The sequence below is a fragment of the Leopardus geoffroyi genome, chromosome B4 (assembly GCF_018350155.1).
Source record: "Leopardus geoffroyi isolate Oge1 chromosome B4, O.geoffroyi_Oge1_pat1.0, whole genome shotgun sequence".
NCBI lineage: Eukaryota > Metazoa > Chordata > Mammalia > Carnivora > Felidae > Leopardus > Leopardus geoffroyi.
The window spans coordinates 945920-961148 of NC_059341.1; the positions used below are offsets into that span (position 1 = coordinate 945920).

Consider the following 15229-nt stretch of genomic DNA (forward strand, 5'->3'; position numbering starts at 1 on the left):
TTTGCTCTTCAAAAATCTATTCTGAAAATATAGGTGTTGGCAGGTATGAGATGTGGAGAACACAGACTCACACCGCTGCGGGTTTTCACTCTGTGGCCCAAATCCCCTGCTGCTGGGGACATTTGCGCAGTGCAGGATGTCAGGGGTGAGCACAATGGGTGCTCGGTTGGTACTGAGTTGACGTGGGCTGGGTGCCCTCTGGCTCTCGGGCCTATTTCCTGACTGGCTTTGCTCCTAAGTCAACAGGCAGGAAAGGTTAAGCACCCGCACAGAGGCGTGAACTCCCATCTCCGGCGCTGGCCCAGCCCTTCCATGCCAGGAGGCGTCTACACGGGCAGCAGCATGCTTCTGCCAGCTTCCGGGAGCGGCCGCCTGGGTGCCGGCTCCGTGTCCCCCTGCTTGGTCCCCGGCAGCCACAACTCTGCCGGGCAGCACCTGCCGTAGGATGTGGGAGCTGGGGGAGGGTGCCAGGCCTGGAAGAGGCTCCAGGGCGCAGCACTGCCTGGGCGAGGAGAGTCCGCGGGCTCTGCAGAATGGGAAACCCAGACCCGACCCATCTCCAGACTCCACCCAGACTCAGGAGCCTGGCAAGTTCAGAGTCTGATTTCTGTGCAGTGAGCGCGAGGTGGAATGAGATTCAAGGTGGCTGCAGAAAAGAGTCTGGAGGGTTTTTAGGGGGACAGACCCCAAGATAACCAGGTTCTCCAGATGCAGAGCTGAGGCTGACCGTCACTCACAAGCAGCATCTTTCTCGGTGCCAGGAGGCTTGCCAGCGTTTCTGAGATGGAATGTTCTGGAACAGTCCAACGATATCAGAAACCTCATTAGCAGAGTTGGGGGAGCTGCTGACAAGAGTCCAAAGAACAGGCCCACAGGGAAGCTTGGGAAGTGTCTCCAACCCGGAGAAGTGTTTGGCACCGGGTCACCTCGGAGACGTGGACTAGTTCACGTTCACTCAGATTCCAAAGTAGATTTGGAAACTGGGTCGTTTAAAGTCGTAAGCGTAACGTGGCACGCTTCCTTGACGACCCTGATGTTTGCCACAAAGCGTTGCCTAATGCAGCAATCAAAAGTTGCCCCATCAAAAGTGTGGGCGAGGGTGGGATCCTAGCGTGGCCGTGGCCACAGCCGATCCGAGGACAGTTTCTACTCACCCGGCGGCCAAGGGCGCCCACCTCCCCACACAAGTGAGCGGCATTCGCGGCCCCGCGTGCTGACCTTGAGCAAGAGTGTAGCAAGAGGAATGAATGTGGCCGTCTGGCTCTCCTCTGGAGGATGGAAGGGACACCAGCCCCGCATCCGGCTGAGAGGTGGCTCCCAGGTGCTCCACCCTTGGGAACTCACCATCCACCGTGTGGGTCTCGGCAGGAGTCACACAGGAAGGGAAAGACTGTCCTGTTCCACACCGTCTTCACTCATTGCCCTCTTGGTCTCACTCTGTGCACGCTCCCCAAGCCCAAGAGTTGGGGGGCACACTGGCCTTCCCTTTCTGACATTTGGCGTGAAGCCGAGCCACGTGGAGTCTTGTATTTATGCAGTCTACTGGCCAGCCACCAAGTCCCGCGGCTCTTCCTGGTAGCGTGAGTTTCAGTTGTGGGTGAGTGGACGTCATCCACAGTGATTCTGTTGTCGTGAGGAGGCTGCGTAGCCTGGTGGTAGGAGAGCCTCACAGGTCAAAGCCAGAAGAGCCGACGTCCTGGTGCTCAGAAGGAGGTTCCTGACTGCAAGGAGTCAGGGGCGCCGGCCGCAGGCTGGCCTTCGGGCTCCACTGGGGAGCACGGGGTGGGAACGACCCTCAAGACCTGGGTCTCAGGAGGGTGACGTTAGCTGGACCGGCTGGCTGCACCAGGGGCCTTGCTGAGAGATTCGAACAATTGCCTCTGGTCACCTGTAACGTGTGTCCTGGGCTGTGGTCACAGCACACTGCTTTCCATCAGCTCACACCCTACTTACAGGTGCTGTCATTCTCACACCAGCCTGGAGAGCCCCCAGAGGTCATAGGGGCTGGATCTGAACCACTGGGTGGTCACAAGCAACACATGATCTCCCGTTGCCTCAGGCAAGCAGCGGATGCGTGCAGGTGGAAAGACACAATCCTCTGTGATTCGTGTCCTATTATTCACACTGGGGCATCACAAAGTATTTCCACTCGTCGTCCAGATCTGGTCTACTGCCTGGAGTCTGGTGGGGCTCTGCGTTTTGGTTTTTCGGATTCTCTTACAGCACATCACTTCCACAGGGAGGTGAATTGTGGCCAAAACCAAGACGACAGATGACAATGCATACCTCACTACAAAGCGGTGCTGGTGACGTGTGGGGTTGACACTGCGGGCAAATGTGTTTCTATCACCGGGTTGTGGCAGCCGCATCTTGAATCTGTGCTCCCTTCTGGCTCCCTCGGCCTCCATCAGAAAGGCCGAGAAGGCATTCTGACTCTCCCCACATTCACGCACGGTCTGCAGCTTTACGAGCTTTCTCAGGCCGCATTCCCCAAAAGTTTGGGAATGCTGCTCCCACACAGGATGGGGCCTCCTGGGTATCCCCAGACATACCCTGTGGCCGTTTTCGAGACTCTGACACAATGGGCCACAATCGCTGTGCCGTAGCGCATCCTAAGAAGGGTCTTGGTTTTTACATTTTGTATCTGAAACGTGTGAACAAGTGACTTCTAGCTGGGAAGTTGTAGCACGGAACCAGATGTTCTCCGGATGAGGATGAGTAGTGAGTTGCTGCAGAGAGTCCTTGGGCCGTCCGGTTAAGCCAGGCCTCTGCCGGCCACCGGTGCCTGCCGTAACAGCCCCGGACTCCGAAAGACGAGCCTAACCGACCATTCCTTGAAAGAAGGAACTCGTAGGGCAAACACTGTGAGCGGTGAGGCTGGAGCGCAGGAGGAAGGAGGCGGCTCCGCACCGCAGGGCGGACGCGTCCCGCTGTGTGGAGGTGTGGCCGGCCGGTCTGGAACAGCAAACGGCAGCCCCATCACCAAGCACTGCGACGAGGTGCACGGGAGGGGCAGGTAGGTGGTCAAGGTCCCGTGATGGTGACTCAGTGAGCGAAAGGTGACCGCACAGCAGGCTTGGCTTGCGCCAAGCCACCGGCCTGTGGCAAGTGGATCAGAAGTGTTCACGGACGGGCAGGGTCCTAACACTGATACCGCACAGCTACGCAAGGTGAAGTACGAACACCCACACAAAGGCTCCTTTTAGGCAAGAAGTTTGATCACATTCCCCAGGCACAGATTCTGCTGCAAAACGTACTTTTCATCTGTGAGAATCACAGCAACAAGAAAGTACAACAGAGAAGACCAATTCCGCACAACAGGCGTGGAAGACAGCCTGTTGCCGTGACGGACCCCGACTGGCCGAAGTTGCCAGGAAGCACCGCAGGGCACCCTTGAGGGTCCTTCGCCACAGCCAAGGCTTACTTCCGCCACGAGGCTCACCCTCTGAGGAGCCCAAGTCACCAGACATCTTCAAACACGGTGGAAATCAGCTCAAGAATTGGTGACCTGCCTTCACTGCAGGTGGCTTCTCCGACTCTCCTCTAAAAGGGCCCCCAGACACCAGCTGCCTCTTAGTGCTTCGGGACACACACCTGTCCCCAGGAAGCCACGCTGAGCCAGGCAAAGGGCAGGTGCAAAGGGAAGGACGATGATTCTCATCACCATGCAGGTGGTGTGCGATGCTGGGCACCTCCTCCGGGCTGTGCGGCTCCGGACCGCGGGGCTTGGGCGTTCAGACACGCCTCCCGGCTGCGCAGCTCCTGCGAGGGGCTTCGTTTTCCCACGGCCCCTCCCCCAACGTCACACCCATAGACGCACGATGACCGGAGGGTGTTCCATACGTCTCTTCTGTTCGTGTGCTGGTTCTTGTCCCTTACAAAGCTAGCAAAGAACTCAGATTGTGCATGACGACGCGCTCGGAGGGATGATTTCATTGCCACATGTGGGAGCCGAGAATCTCTGGTAAGAAATCTGGCATTTAATATACTTGGCTGGTTCAATCAGTTAAGTGTCCGACTTCGGATCCGGTCATGATTTCACGGTACATGGGTTCAAGTCCTGTGTCAAGTTCTGTGCTGACAGCTCAGAGCCTGGAGCCTTCTTTGGATTCTGCATCTCCCTCTCTCTCTGCCCTTCCCCCACTCCCTCTCTCTCTCTGTCTCTCTCTCTCTCTCCTAAAAATAAGTAAACATTAAAAAAAGAAAAAGTGGGACGCCTAGGTGGCTCAGTCAGTTAAGTGTCCGACTTCAGCTCAGGTCATGATCTCACAGCTTGTGAGTTCGAACCCCGGGTCGGGCTCTGTGCTGACAGCTCAGAGCCTGGAGCCTGCTTCAGATTTTGTGTCTCCCTCTCCCTCTGTCCCTCCCTCGCTCACCCTCTGTCTCTCTCAAAAAATAAACATTAAAAAAAAAAGATATCTAACATTTAATATACTTCGTGGCAATGAAGTACATTACCTTATACTGACCCAAAAAAGTTTTCATATAAAATTATGTTAAAGTCAGCCCTCATATTAACATCTCTTACTTTATGCCTTATGCTTTTGTGCACATACCTTAACTAATCACCGTAAACAATCCTTTGGGGGTGGACATGATTTCTCCACTTGGCAAAGAGGGGCCAGGGCTCCGTGGAGCTGACTCACCCACCACAGCACATGCAGCTTGTACGGGGCAGAGCTGGGGTGGGGACTTGAGGCCTTGGACTCTTCACCATGGCAAGTGTTTATTGTTTTTTTGGCAAATATGATTCCAAATTCATGAGAGAACAGTAAAAATATGAAAGGCCTGTCAGTTTTTTACCGATAAGATTTACAAAATTACCTCACATTTCTTTTCTTTTTTTTTTTTTTTTTTTTAATTTTTTTTTTCAACGTTTATTTATTTTTGGGACAGAGAGAGACAAAGCATGAACGGGGGAGGGGCAGAGAGAGAGGGAGACACAGAACCGGAAACAGGCTCCGGGCTCTGAGCCATCATCAGCCCAGAGCCCGACGCGGGGCTCGAACTCACGGACCGCGAGATCGTGACCTGGCTGAAGTCGGACGCTTAACCGACTGCGCCACCCAGGCGCCCCTCACATTTCTTTTCTGACACACATGTTAATGTATTTGCTCTTTGTCAAGAGTCCTGTTTTGGGTTTCTTTCAAAGAACGGTTCCTCTTCTGTTCTACGTGACCAAGTAGGCTTCAACTGTTCTGTGTAAAACCAACAACATCACGTATATTGACTTTATATTATTATTACCATTTTAAACAGTTCTGTCCCCTCCATATACTGTCTATATATAACGATTGCATTTACAGGCCAGTGGGGTCCCATCCTGTTTGCCACTTAGAGCCACGTGATTTTGGGGAGAAGCAAACCTGTAACCCTATGTTAACCCCACACCACAAAGTTGTTGGGAATACTGTTGATACTAAAAAGTATAGCACTTTGTAAACGTTAATGACCTGTAGAAATGTAAGAAGTTGTTCGATTTTTGCCTAGAGGGAGGAAGGAGCTCAAGAAAGGCTAGTTGTCTGTCTGAAGCCAAGGATTGGTTGGACTTACCTAACTATTGGATTTTCAAGGAGGATCCGGCCACGTAAGCGTGAGGGCGACGGGAGAGGCTGAGGGAACTCACGGGCACCCGAGGGAGAGGAAGGGCACCAGCAGAGCTCTGCGGGGCTGTCCAGCAGTTCAGCAGGTGACTGTGGCCACAGAGTCCTGATTATCCCAGAGGCTTTCTGTGCAAGTGCCACGGAGACATAGGAGGCATATTTATCTAACCTCCTGATAACACAAAAAAGGGCATTATGGTTAATAACTGAGAGAATCGTGATTCAAAATTATTTTCAACTTCGGAACATAGGAAGTTTCTGTAACAACAATAGGACTTGTTGAAAGGTCTGAGAAGGTGCCAGAGAAGCAGAACAGCTAATGGTCAAGAACAAAAATGCTGGGCCAGGCCACCTGGGTTCAAACCCAACTCTGCCACCGTTAACTGTTTGACCACAGGCTAGTGAGCAGCTTCCCGTGCCTTGGTTTACCCACCCACCTTGTGGGGTTGTAGGAATTAAATGAGTTAATACGTAGTTAAGCGCTTCGAATAGTGCTCAGCACATGGTCACAAGTCCATAGGCTTACCACGACATGTGTTACCTGAGGGAGTCGCCGCACTGTTAGCAGAAGTTACGGTAGTAAGTGTCCAGATGCACCTCCCTTATCAACTTTCTCCTCTGTCAGACGCCAGAGGGCTTGTCTCCACCGGCCCCCCCTTGATGTTCCTAATGCACTTTGTGGGGCTAATTGCAACCCTCTGCCTTGGATCAGGCTTTGTCTTCTCTGCCCTGTGTTCTTGGGACTTAGCAAGTCCTTTTTCTGCAGTCTGCAGGGGAGTCAGGGCGCGGGCTGCCCTCTGGCATGGCAGTGTGAGGATAGGTCTACTTACAGGGAGAAGACAAGTTTTTGATTTTCAGAAATGCCCGGTTTGACACATCTGAAATCACACAGGTGGGCATTTCACAATTGATTGGAAATGTCAGACTGGCATTGAGAGAGAAGTTGGGACTGGAAATATCTGATTTTTCAGAGGAATCCATGCAAGGCAACCGTCAGGGGACCTTAAAAGAGAGACTTCAGGGAGGAAGAGCAAGGGCTGGAGGGCAAAATCTTGAGGACAAGCTGGGCGGGGAGGCAGGCAGGTAAGTTAGCCAACAGAACAGGCAATGAGAGATGTCCGGGGAATGGAGACAGGAGGGTTTTAAGCAGATGGGAAGCAGTTGGGAAGGCAGAAAGCGATGGCCAAGGCATCAGAGAGGTTGACAGTTGAGGCTGGCTGGGGGCGGGGGGAGTAGGAGCCCAGGAGGCAGGGATCAGACACCCGGGGAGCCTCTGGGGGGCGGGGAGGCTGGGAACACAGACCTGGGTCTGGCTTCGCAGACCGGGGGCGGGGCCGGGGCCGGGGTGGGGAGATTGGTAGCCCCCACCCCGCGGACGACTCTGCTGTGGCATTACTCATTCATTAAGATTTCGCTGCATTCACAAGTCCAGAGTCGGTGTAGGCCGCAGAAAACGCAAAACCAGGGCGTCGGTTCCTGGGGAGCCCACGCCAGCGGGCCACGACCACGGTGCCCCGAATCCTCCGGGATCCTGAGGCAAACACCCCGCCCTGAGACCGCCCTGGGCCCTCGAGAACCCCAGAGTCCTGGAGTTCCCCGGCCCCTGAGATCCCCAAGACCCTGAGACCTTCCGAGTCCCCCGGGCCCCCCCGCCCCCACCCGAGAACTCTGGAGTTCCTGGGACTCCGGGCCCCTAGACCCCCGGGGCTCCCCGGAATCCCAAGCCCCTCGAGCCGGCCGGATCGAAAAGCACAAGCCGGTAAGCGGCCTGTCGGGGCCGTGACCTCTCCTCGCCGCCCCACCCCCACCCGCCCTAGCAGGTCCCAGCAGGTCCCGGCCACCTCCTCCTCCGGGGACCTCCGGCCGGGCGGGGGCGCCAAGCGGCGAGGAAGCCTTGCAGGGGGTGGGGGCGGGGGCCGCAAGGAGATCCCGGAAGCGACGCGCCGGCGGAAGTCCCGCCCGCTCCGGCGGAAGTCCCACGCATCCGTCCGCGTTCCCTCGTGTGTGTCAGCTGGCATGGCGCACTACAACTTCAAGAAGATCACGGTGGTGCCGTCCGCCAAGGTAGGCGGCCGCGAGGGCTCATCCGCCCTCGCCTCTCCCTGCCGGGGGACTGGGAGAGCCCGGCCCGTAACTCGGGGATGGGACAGGGGTCTCCTGCTCCGGGCTGCCTCTCCTCCCAGGCCACGTCCTCCCAGATGAGGGCCCTCCGGGGTTAGGGGTTCCCCCAGGCAGCAAGGCTCCTTCTTCAGGCCCTTGCGTCAGGCGTCAGGGTCCGTCCTCGGGGGTGAGGGTCCGTCCTCAGGCATCAAGGTCCCTTCCCAAGTGTCAGGGTCCCTCCTCAGGCATCAGGGTCCCTCCTCAAGCGTCAGGGTCCTTCCTCAGGGGCCAGTGTCCCTCCTCAGGTGTGAGGGTCCCTCCTCAGGTGTCAGGGTCCGTCCTCAGGGGCCATTGTCTCTCCTCAGGGTCAGAGTCCGTCCTCAGGGGTGAAGGTCCGTCCTCAGGCATCAAGGTCCCTTCTCAAGTGTCAGGGTCCCTCCTCAGGCATCAGGGTCCCTCCTCAGGTGTGAGGGTCCCTCCTCAGGGGTCAGAGTCCGTCCTCAGGGGTGAAGGTCCGTCCTCAGGCGTCAGGGTCCGTCCTCAGGGGTGAAGGTCCGTCCTCAGGCATCAGGGTCCCTCCTCAAGCGTCAGGGTCCGTCCTCAGGGGTGAAGGTCCGTCCTCAGGCGTCAGGGTCCCTCCTCAGTTGTCAGGGTCCGTCCTCAGGGGCCAGGGTCCTTCCTCAGGGGCCAGGGTCCCTCCTCAGGCATCAGAGTCTGGCCTCAGGGGTAAGGTTCTGGCCTCAGGCGTCAGGGTCCGTCCTCAGGGGTGAATGTTCGTCCTCTGATGTCAGGGTCCTTCCCCAGAGGTGAGTGTCTATTCCTTGAGTGTCAGGGATCTTCTCCAGACCTTGGGGTCCTTCCTAGAGAGGAGAGGTTCCTCCCCAAGAGGTGGGGCGGGTCAGGGAAAACTTCGTGAAGTAGGTCAGACTTTTGAACTGGCGTCTTACGGATTCCTAGACTCCGCTAATGGAGGGGATAGGGGAGGCCTCTGGGCTTGATGTCCCTGTTTGCACTGGGTACACGAGCAAGAGTTGGGTACATTCTCAGTCACTTTCCACATCTAGGTTTACTTATTGAATGTACTTCCAAAGTCAAAGATACGTGGATTGAATTGCAGAATTTTTTCCCTTTAATATTTTTTCTGGTTTATGCTTGAGTTATATGACTAAAGTTTCAGAGGGTTCTAGGTATTGGAAATACAGGTGAGGTTAAGAAAGTGTGGGATGAGGCTCCTTGGGTGGCTCAGTCAGTTGCACGTCCTACTCTTGATTCAGCTCAGGTCACAATCTCAGTTTGTGGGATGAGTCCCGCGTCCAACTCTGCACTGACCGTGTGGGATTCTCGGTCTCCCTCTCGCTCTGCTCTTCCCCACTCGCTCGTGTGTCTCCCTGTCTCTTTTTCCCAAGTAAACCTTTTTTTTTTTAAATATGGGATGAAATTGATTTAGGCAGCCATCTGCTAAATGTTTTTTAAAACCCAAAAGCTATGAACATGAACCAAGTTGGATATAAAAGAGTAAAGATTTAGTTAGGAAAAGTGTTTGTAGTTTAAAATACATGGTATTGGGGCGCCTGGGTGGCGCAGTCGGTTAAGCGTCCGACTTCAGCCAGGTCACGATCTCGCGGTCCGTGAGTTCGAGCCCCGCGTCGGGCTCTGGGCTGATGGCTCAGAGCCTGGAGCCTGTTTCCGATTCTGTGTCTCCCTCTCTCTCTGCCCCTCCCCCGTTCATGCTCTGTCTCTCTCTGTCCCCAAAATAAATAAACGTTGAAAAAAAAAAAAATTTAAAATACATGGTATTGTTAATTGTTGGTTTTTGAGGTTTCAGATAAGTGGATAGAAAATAAACATTTTTGGTGTACTGTCTCTTATTTAATTACAGGACTTTATTGACCTGACGTTATCGAAGACTCAACGGAAGACTCCAACAGTCATACATAAACATTACCAAATTCACCGCATTAGACATTTTTACATGAGGAAAGTCAAATTTACTCAACAAAATTACCACGACAGACTCTCACAGATTCTAACAGATTTCCCCAAATTGGATGTAAGTGATTCCGGGGGACACATATGGCAACATCAGTGTGAGCTTTCAGAAAATTTATAGCCAGTTTGTGTACTTATCTGACAGATAATGAAGGAAACAAAATTATTCACTGGTCAGACTTTGTGAGTTCATGGCAAAGCTGGGAAAAGAACACAGGTTTTTTTTTTTATTCCTTAGTATTCTTCCTTTCCCCCAAACTAAACTCCGTATAAGAGGGCCCAAAGCGATCTCCACCACCTTTTTTTTTTTTTTAACTTCTAGGATTGCAGGCACCAACCCAAACTCTATAAAAGCTATGGATTGTGAACCTGGCAGCTCACCAGCCTGTATGGGCTTCCTCTTTCCAAGGCTCCTTTGTGGCCCCAGGTTGTAGCAGTGGCCTGAGGTCCACCACTGTTTGTTTCATCAGCCAGTGATGGTCAGTTCAGCACTGTCCTCTCTGTTGACTGGTGGGAAGAAATTGCCTGGGGGAGCTGTGACTTCTGCATTCAGCTAAAAGAGTTGAAGTCTTCACTCTCTAGCATAGTAGAGTTTACCTGTTGATTAAGCCGTGGAAAGCCAAGAGCAGACACTGCTGGTGAAATCCCCGTGTAGGAGAACACTGCTGCAGGGTTATTTGGGGTGGGCTCCACAGTGCAGGGTGAGAGCCTAAATTGGCCACTGTCCCAAGATAGTCCGTAAAGCTAGGTTAAGCCAGGAGGCAAAAGTTGGTTTATGTGACAAGAGTTTCTTTTATATTTATTTAAGGTGACAGTAGTTTGTTTAAAAAATTACAGATGTGCTTAAAATAAGAGTAGAGATTTCTGCTAGCGGACAGGCACTTAACTTTACACATGTCTCCTGGGCATGCTGTAGGTGCTCAGTAGAGGCTCGTTGAATGGGTGGATAGTTTGTTGGGAAAGGGTGGGTACCCTAGAAATTACCTAGAAAGAACCAGAAGAGTAAGATGATTGGAAACTGGTGTGATATTTGGAAACACCTGATCTGGGCAAACAAAATGCTTTGAACTAATTAGCACCAGATTTTTGTGGTTCTTTGTAAGAAGTTTTATCTTTCTCATCCTTGGTATCATTTTTTAATACAATACATTTAAATGGTGAACATTGTATTCCTTTTTTCTTTTTTTTTTTTTTTTTAACGTTAGCTCTCCGAGAATTTTAGAGCAGAAGGTTAGCATAGTTACATTCATGGAATAATTGATATGTGTCAGGTACTTATCTAGGCCCTGGGAACACAGTAGTAATAAGTCCCTGTCCTCATCTAGTGAGGGGAAAGGTTGTAAACCCAGAAATCTCTGAGTTTGCAGCAGAGATCTGAAGGAAACGAGCTGCGGGGCTGCCTGGAGAGAAGCACTGTAGGCACAGAAGCAGCAGGTGCAGAGGCCCCGAGGTACAGAGCGTGAGGTCTCAAACAGGAAGACCCATCAGGGTGTGTGAGAGGAAGGGCACCTGGAGATGAGTCGGAGATGGTGAGTCGGTGAGCCGCCTGGCACAGGGCTCGAGTTCTGTCGTTAGGGAAACCTTCCAAGTTGAGTGTGGGACGTGCCGAGCTTTGACTTCTCGTTTAGAGGATGCGTGGCCTATGGGGTTAGGAGACCACTTGAAGGTTGACGCACCGACGTAAACAGCTGGTGGTGGTTGGAAGAGCTGAACTTGCTCGTGGCATCTTGGGCATCTTGCAGTTGCCATCCTTCCAGACGGGGAAGTGGGGCATTTTGAGGACGAGGAAGGGGGTGGTTTGGACGCGTTGGTCTGAGATTCTGGTGAGGTGTCCGAGCAGAAGCGGGAGTAGTCTGGAGCTCTGTGAGAGGTGTGGCCTGGAGATGTGCAGTGACACTCAGGAACCCGTCAGTGCCTTTAGATCCACGTGAGGTCACCTAGGAGCTGAACCTGGAGAGAAAAGTGCTCCTAGGAACTCTGATGTTTAGTGTTGGGTGGAAGCATAAGCCAGCGAGGGAGTTTGAGGAGCGGCGAGGGGAGAGAAGAGCCAGACAGTTGGTCCCAGAGGCCAGTTGAATGGAAAGCACCAGGAAGCACGAGTGGTCAGCTGTCTGGTGCTGTGGAATGCTCTGGTAAGATGAAAGGAGTTCGGGGATGGAGCTGACCTGATGAGCCGCTCTAAAGGACTGGTGGACACGATTCGGACTACACTGGGTTCAAAGGGAGAAGAGCCAGTACCTCTCTGTGACCTTCCCCAAGAAGGGGAGCAAAGGAACGGAAGGGTTGTGGGTTCAGGGAGCTTTCCAACTGTTAGAGCTGAAGGGGAAATGACAGCGTGTTTGCAGGCCTGGTTTCAGGTGTTGAGTAGGAGGGGCAGGGGGTCTGGTGCACAAATGGAGACCTGCAGATGAGGTAAAGGGGGATCAGTCTGGGGCCCAGGCTAGATGGGCAGGCAGAAGTGACCCCTGAACTCTAAACAGTCCTCAGTCAGGAGAATGGACCGGGGAGGAGGAGATCTGGGGTTTGAAGAGCGTGGAAAAGGCAGGACATACTTCAAAATTATTCTTCAAGAATTATTGACACATGGGGATGAGACACCTGTCCCAGAATGACCGCTTTGTTTCTGTTTTAGGATATCCATCCATTTTATGCTGATTTGATGAACATTCTCTATGACAAGGACCATTACAAGTTGGCCTTGGGACAAATAAATATTGCCAAAAATTTAGTGGACAAGTAAGGTATCTTTTAATACAGTATCTTTTAAATTATTGCCTGAGGTGAAAAGTATCTTATATCTTTTTATTTCTCTAAGTGTGGCTAAGGATTATGTGCGGCTTATGAAATACGGAGACTCTCTCTACCGCTGCAAGCAGCTGAAGCGAGCCGCCCTTGGCCGGATGTGTACAATCATCAAAAGACAGAAGCAGAGTTTGGAGTATTTGGAACAAGGTACCTCTTTTACGTAAGCAAGGACAGTGTTTAGTGTGTGCTGTTAAGGTACTCGATTCTTGTCGAGAACTTATTTTTAGGGTGCTCTTTTTTGTTTTATTTTAGACCTAACAGGATCAAACCATTCCTTACCCATCCTTTGAGAAACTCTGACAGGCCAGTTGTTACTGAAAAAGCAGCTGGTGCTTAAAATGCTTATGAATTACTAGTACAATTTTTTTTTTTAAATGTTTATGTATTTATTTTTGAGAGAGAGAGAGAGAGACAGTACGATCAGGGGAGGGGCAGAAGAGAAAGACACAGAATCCGAAGCAGGCTCCAGGCTCTGAATCCATGACCCTTGAGATCATGACCTGAGCTGAAGTCAGAAGCTTAACCGACTGAGCTACCCAGCTGCCCCATAAATTGTTTGTTCTATTAAGAGGACTTGGGGCGCCTGGTGGCCAGTCGGTTAAGCATCCGACTCTTGGTTTCAGCTCAGGTCAGGATCTCACAGTTAGTGGGATTCAGCCTCGTGTTGGGCTCTGTGCTGACAGGGTGGAGCCCTGCTTGGGATTGTCTCCCTCTCTCTCTCTGCCCCTTCCTGCTTGTGCTCTTTCTCTCTCTCAAAAATAAACAAACATTAAAAAATAAATTTAAAAGTAAAGTTTAAAAAAAATTTTTAAGAGCTTTTCAATATCTGGGGCGCTTAGGTGGCTCAGTTGATTGAGTATCCGATTTTTGATTTTGGCTCAGGTCATGATCCCAGGGTCGTGGGAACAAGTCCCATGCTGGGCTCTGCACTGAGCATGAAACCTGCTTAAGATTCAGTCTGCCCCTCCCCCACTCACACACATTGTCTCTCTCAAATAAAAGAGGGGCGCCTGGGTGACTCAGTCAATTAAGCGTCCGACCCTTGATTTCGGCTCAGGTCATGATCTTGAAGTTCACGAGATTGAGCCCCACATAAGCCTCCATGCTGACAGTGCAGATCCTGCTTGGGATTCTCTTTCTCCCTTTCTCTCTCTCTCTCTCTCTCTCTCTCTCTCTCTCTCTCTCTCCCTCTCTCCCCCTCCCCCTCTCTCCCTCTCCCCCCCCCACTCATGCATGCATGTATGTGTGTGTGCACGCGCACACCCTCGCTCTCAAACTTTAAAAAACTAAATAAAATAAAAGCTTTGCAATATGTGTTAGCATTGCCACTCCAGCTTTGTTACATGATAATTTAATTAAAAAGGACGGTTCTGAATTAAAGTAGTATTTCTAATGAAACAGGTATTTGCCTCTATACATAGATTTTTACGCTGAAGTGTTCTCAAGTCCTCTGGGTTTGTTCCCCCTTTCCTGGCATCTTACAAATGATATGCGACAAGCTTGTAGTACTTGACTGCTTTGCCAGTGCTTCCAGCGATCTGTTTTGTTTAGTCTTGAGGGTGGCCTCATGGTGTCACCGCCTTGCAGGTGATGCACCTAGTCGTTGCGTGGAACTAGCCCAGTGCCTTGGCAGGAAGTGGTGGCATGCACACTTGCTTCAAAGATGCTTTCCAAATATCCCGCTTAGTAAGAGCGGTCTGGGCACCGCTTAGATGTGTGTTTCTGGCCCCACTTTTGACCTATTGAATAGGACTGTGGGTACAGCCAGAGTCGGGAAGTACGCTGCTGTGTGCTATGGTGCCTCTGCAGGCAATCTTTTTTCTATTCATACTTTTTCTGTCGCTCACATTGTAAATGTTGGAGTGGGGTTAGTATAACCATGGGCCAGGAGTACAGCTAAGTGAAGCAGATCGTAAAGTTTGAGTTTAATTGCTCTTAAGAAATCAAGCACATGTTATTTCCCACAGTGCGTCAGCATCTGTCCCGTCTGCCAACTATTGACCCGAATACGAGGACCCTGCTCCTGTGTGGGTACCCGAATGTTGGCAAGTCCAGCTTCATCAATAAGGTTAGTATGTGTCTGGTGATAACGCAAGTGACCGAGGACCTGAGACCCAAGGGCTGCTGTGTCCTGCCGTGCGGGCTGGAGGATGGCCAGCCGGTTAGTCTGTCAGCACTGTTGTCGGCTTAAATAGCCTTTTACTTGAAGGGAGGACTGACGCTGTCTGAATCTAGGTTTCGGCTGCTATTTCTGTTCTAGTATGCATTCCATAAGTTTCTAAGGGATTTGAGATGTTAAGTCCGGTTTTGTTAACACGGAGAGCCTTTCCCAGGACGTACTGTCTCAGCCTCATCTGGGGGTGGTAGTGCCGGGGGCGCTGGGGTCTACCGTGGCAGGCTGCACTCGCTGAAGTGGGCTTCCTGAGGCACTACGTGAATGTCACTGGTTGACGTGTCACTGCTCACATCAAGTATTCGGTCCCCGTAGTGGGAAGTGGCTGAGTTGCTCTTGATTTGAGTGAGTTCATTAATTGGGACTCGAGGGTGCTCTTTATTTAGTAACTTGGTGCTTCAAGACCACTTGGCTGAGTTTGAGGGACTTGAACAGAGTAGAAACCGCATGTAAAATTTCGGTTCATAAATAAGTAGATAAAATAAAATGTCAGTTCACAACCAACAACAGCTCAGGTGCCAGACAACGACAGTTACATATGTGTGGTGCTTGCTGCCAG

The 15229-nt window shown here is 51.9% G+C and overlaps 1 protein-coding gene and 1 long non-coding RNA gene across 5 annotated transcripts in view; one reads left to right on the forward strand and one right to left on the reverse strand.

Moving 5' to 3' along the window:
- Nucleotides 1-7539, reverse strand: LOC123591637. Of its 4 annotated transcripts, none has more exons than XR_006709434.1 (4): nt 7445-7539; nt 6907-7079; nt 5554-6605; nt 1-3961 (listed from the first exon to the last, which is right to left on the reverse strand). It is a non-coding gene; the product is annotated as an uncharacterized LOC123591637 (long non-coding RNA). The 4 variants fall into 4 exon arrangements; XR_006709435.1 differs by lacking the exon at nt 7445-7539 and having other exon boundaries at nt 5554-5775; nt 6145-6605; nt 6907-7406; XR_006709433.1 differs by lacking the exon at nt 7445-7539 and having other exon boundaries at nt 5554-5775; nt 6434-6605; nt 6907-7397.
- Nucleotides 7538-15229, forward strand: part of GTPBP4 (GTP binding protein 4) — a 23947-nt gene continuing 16255 nt past the window's right edge. The window contains exons 1-5 of the mRNA XM_045466134.1: nt 7538-7667; nt 9583-9753; nt 12325-12428; nt 12508-12644; nt 14465-14565. Of these exons, the coding sequence (XP_045322090.1) occupies nt 7620-7667; nt 9583-9753; nt 12325-12428; nt 12508-12644; nt 14465-14565 (561 nt within the window). The 5' untranslated portion in view covers nt 7538-7619. The remainder of the gene's footprint in view (nt 7668-9582; nt 9754-12324; nt 12429-12507; nt 12645-14464; nt 14566-15229) is intronic.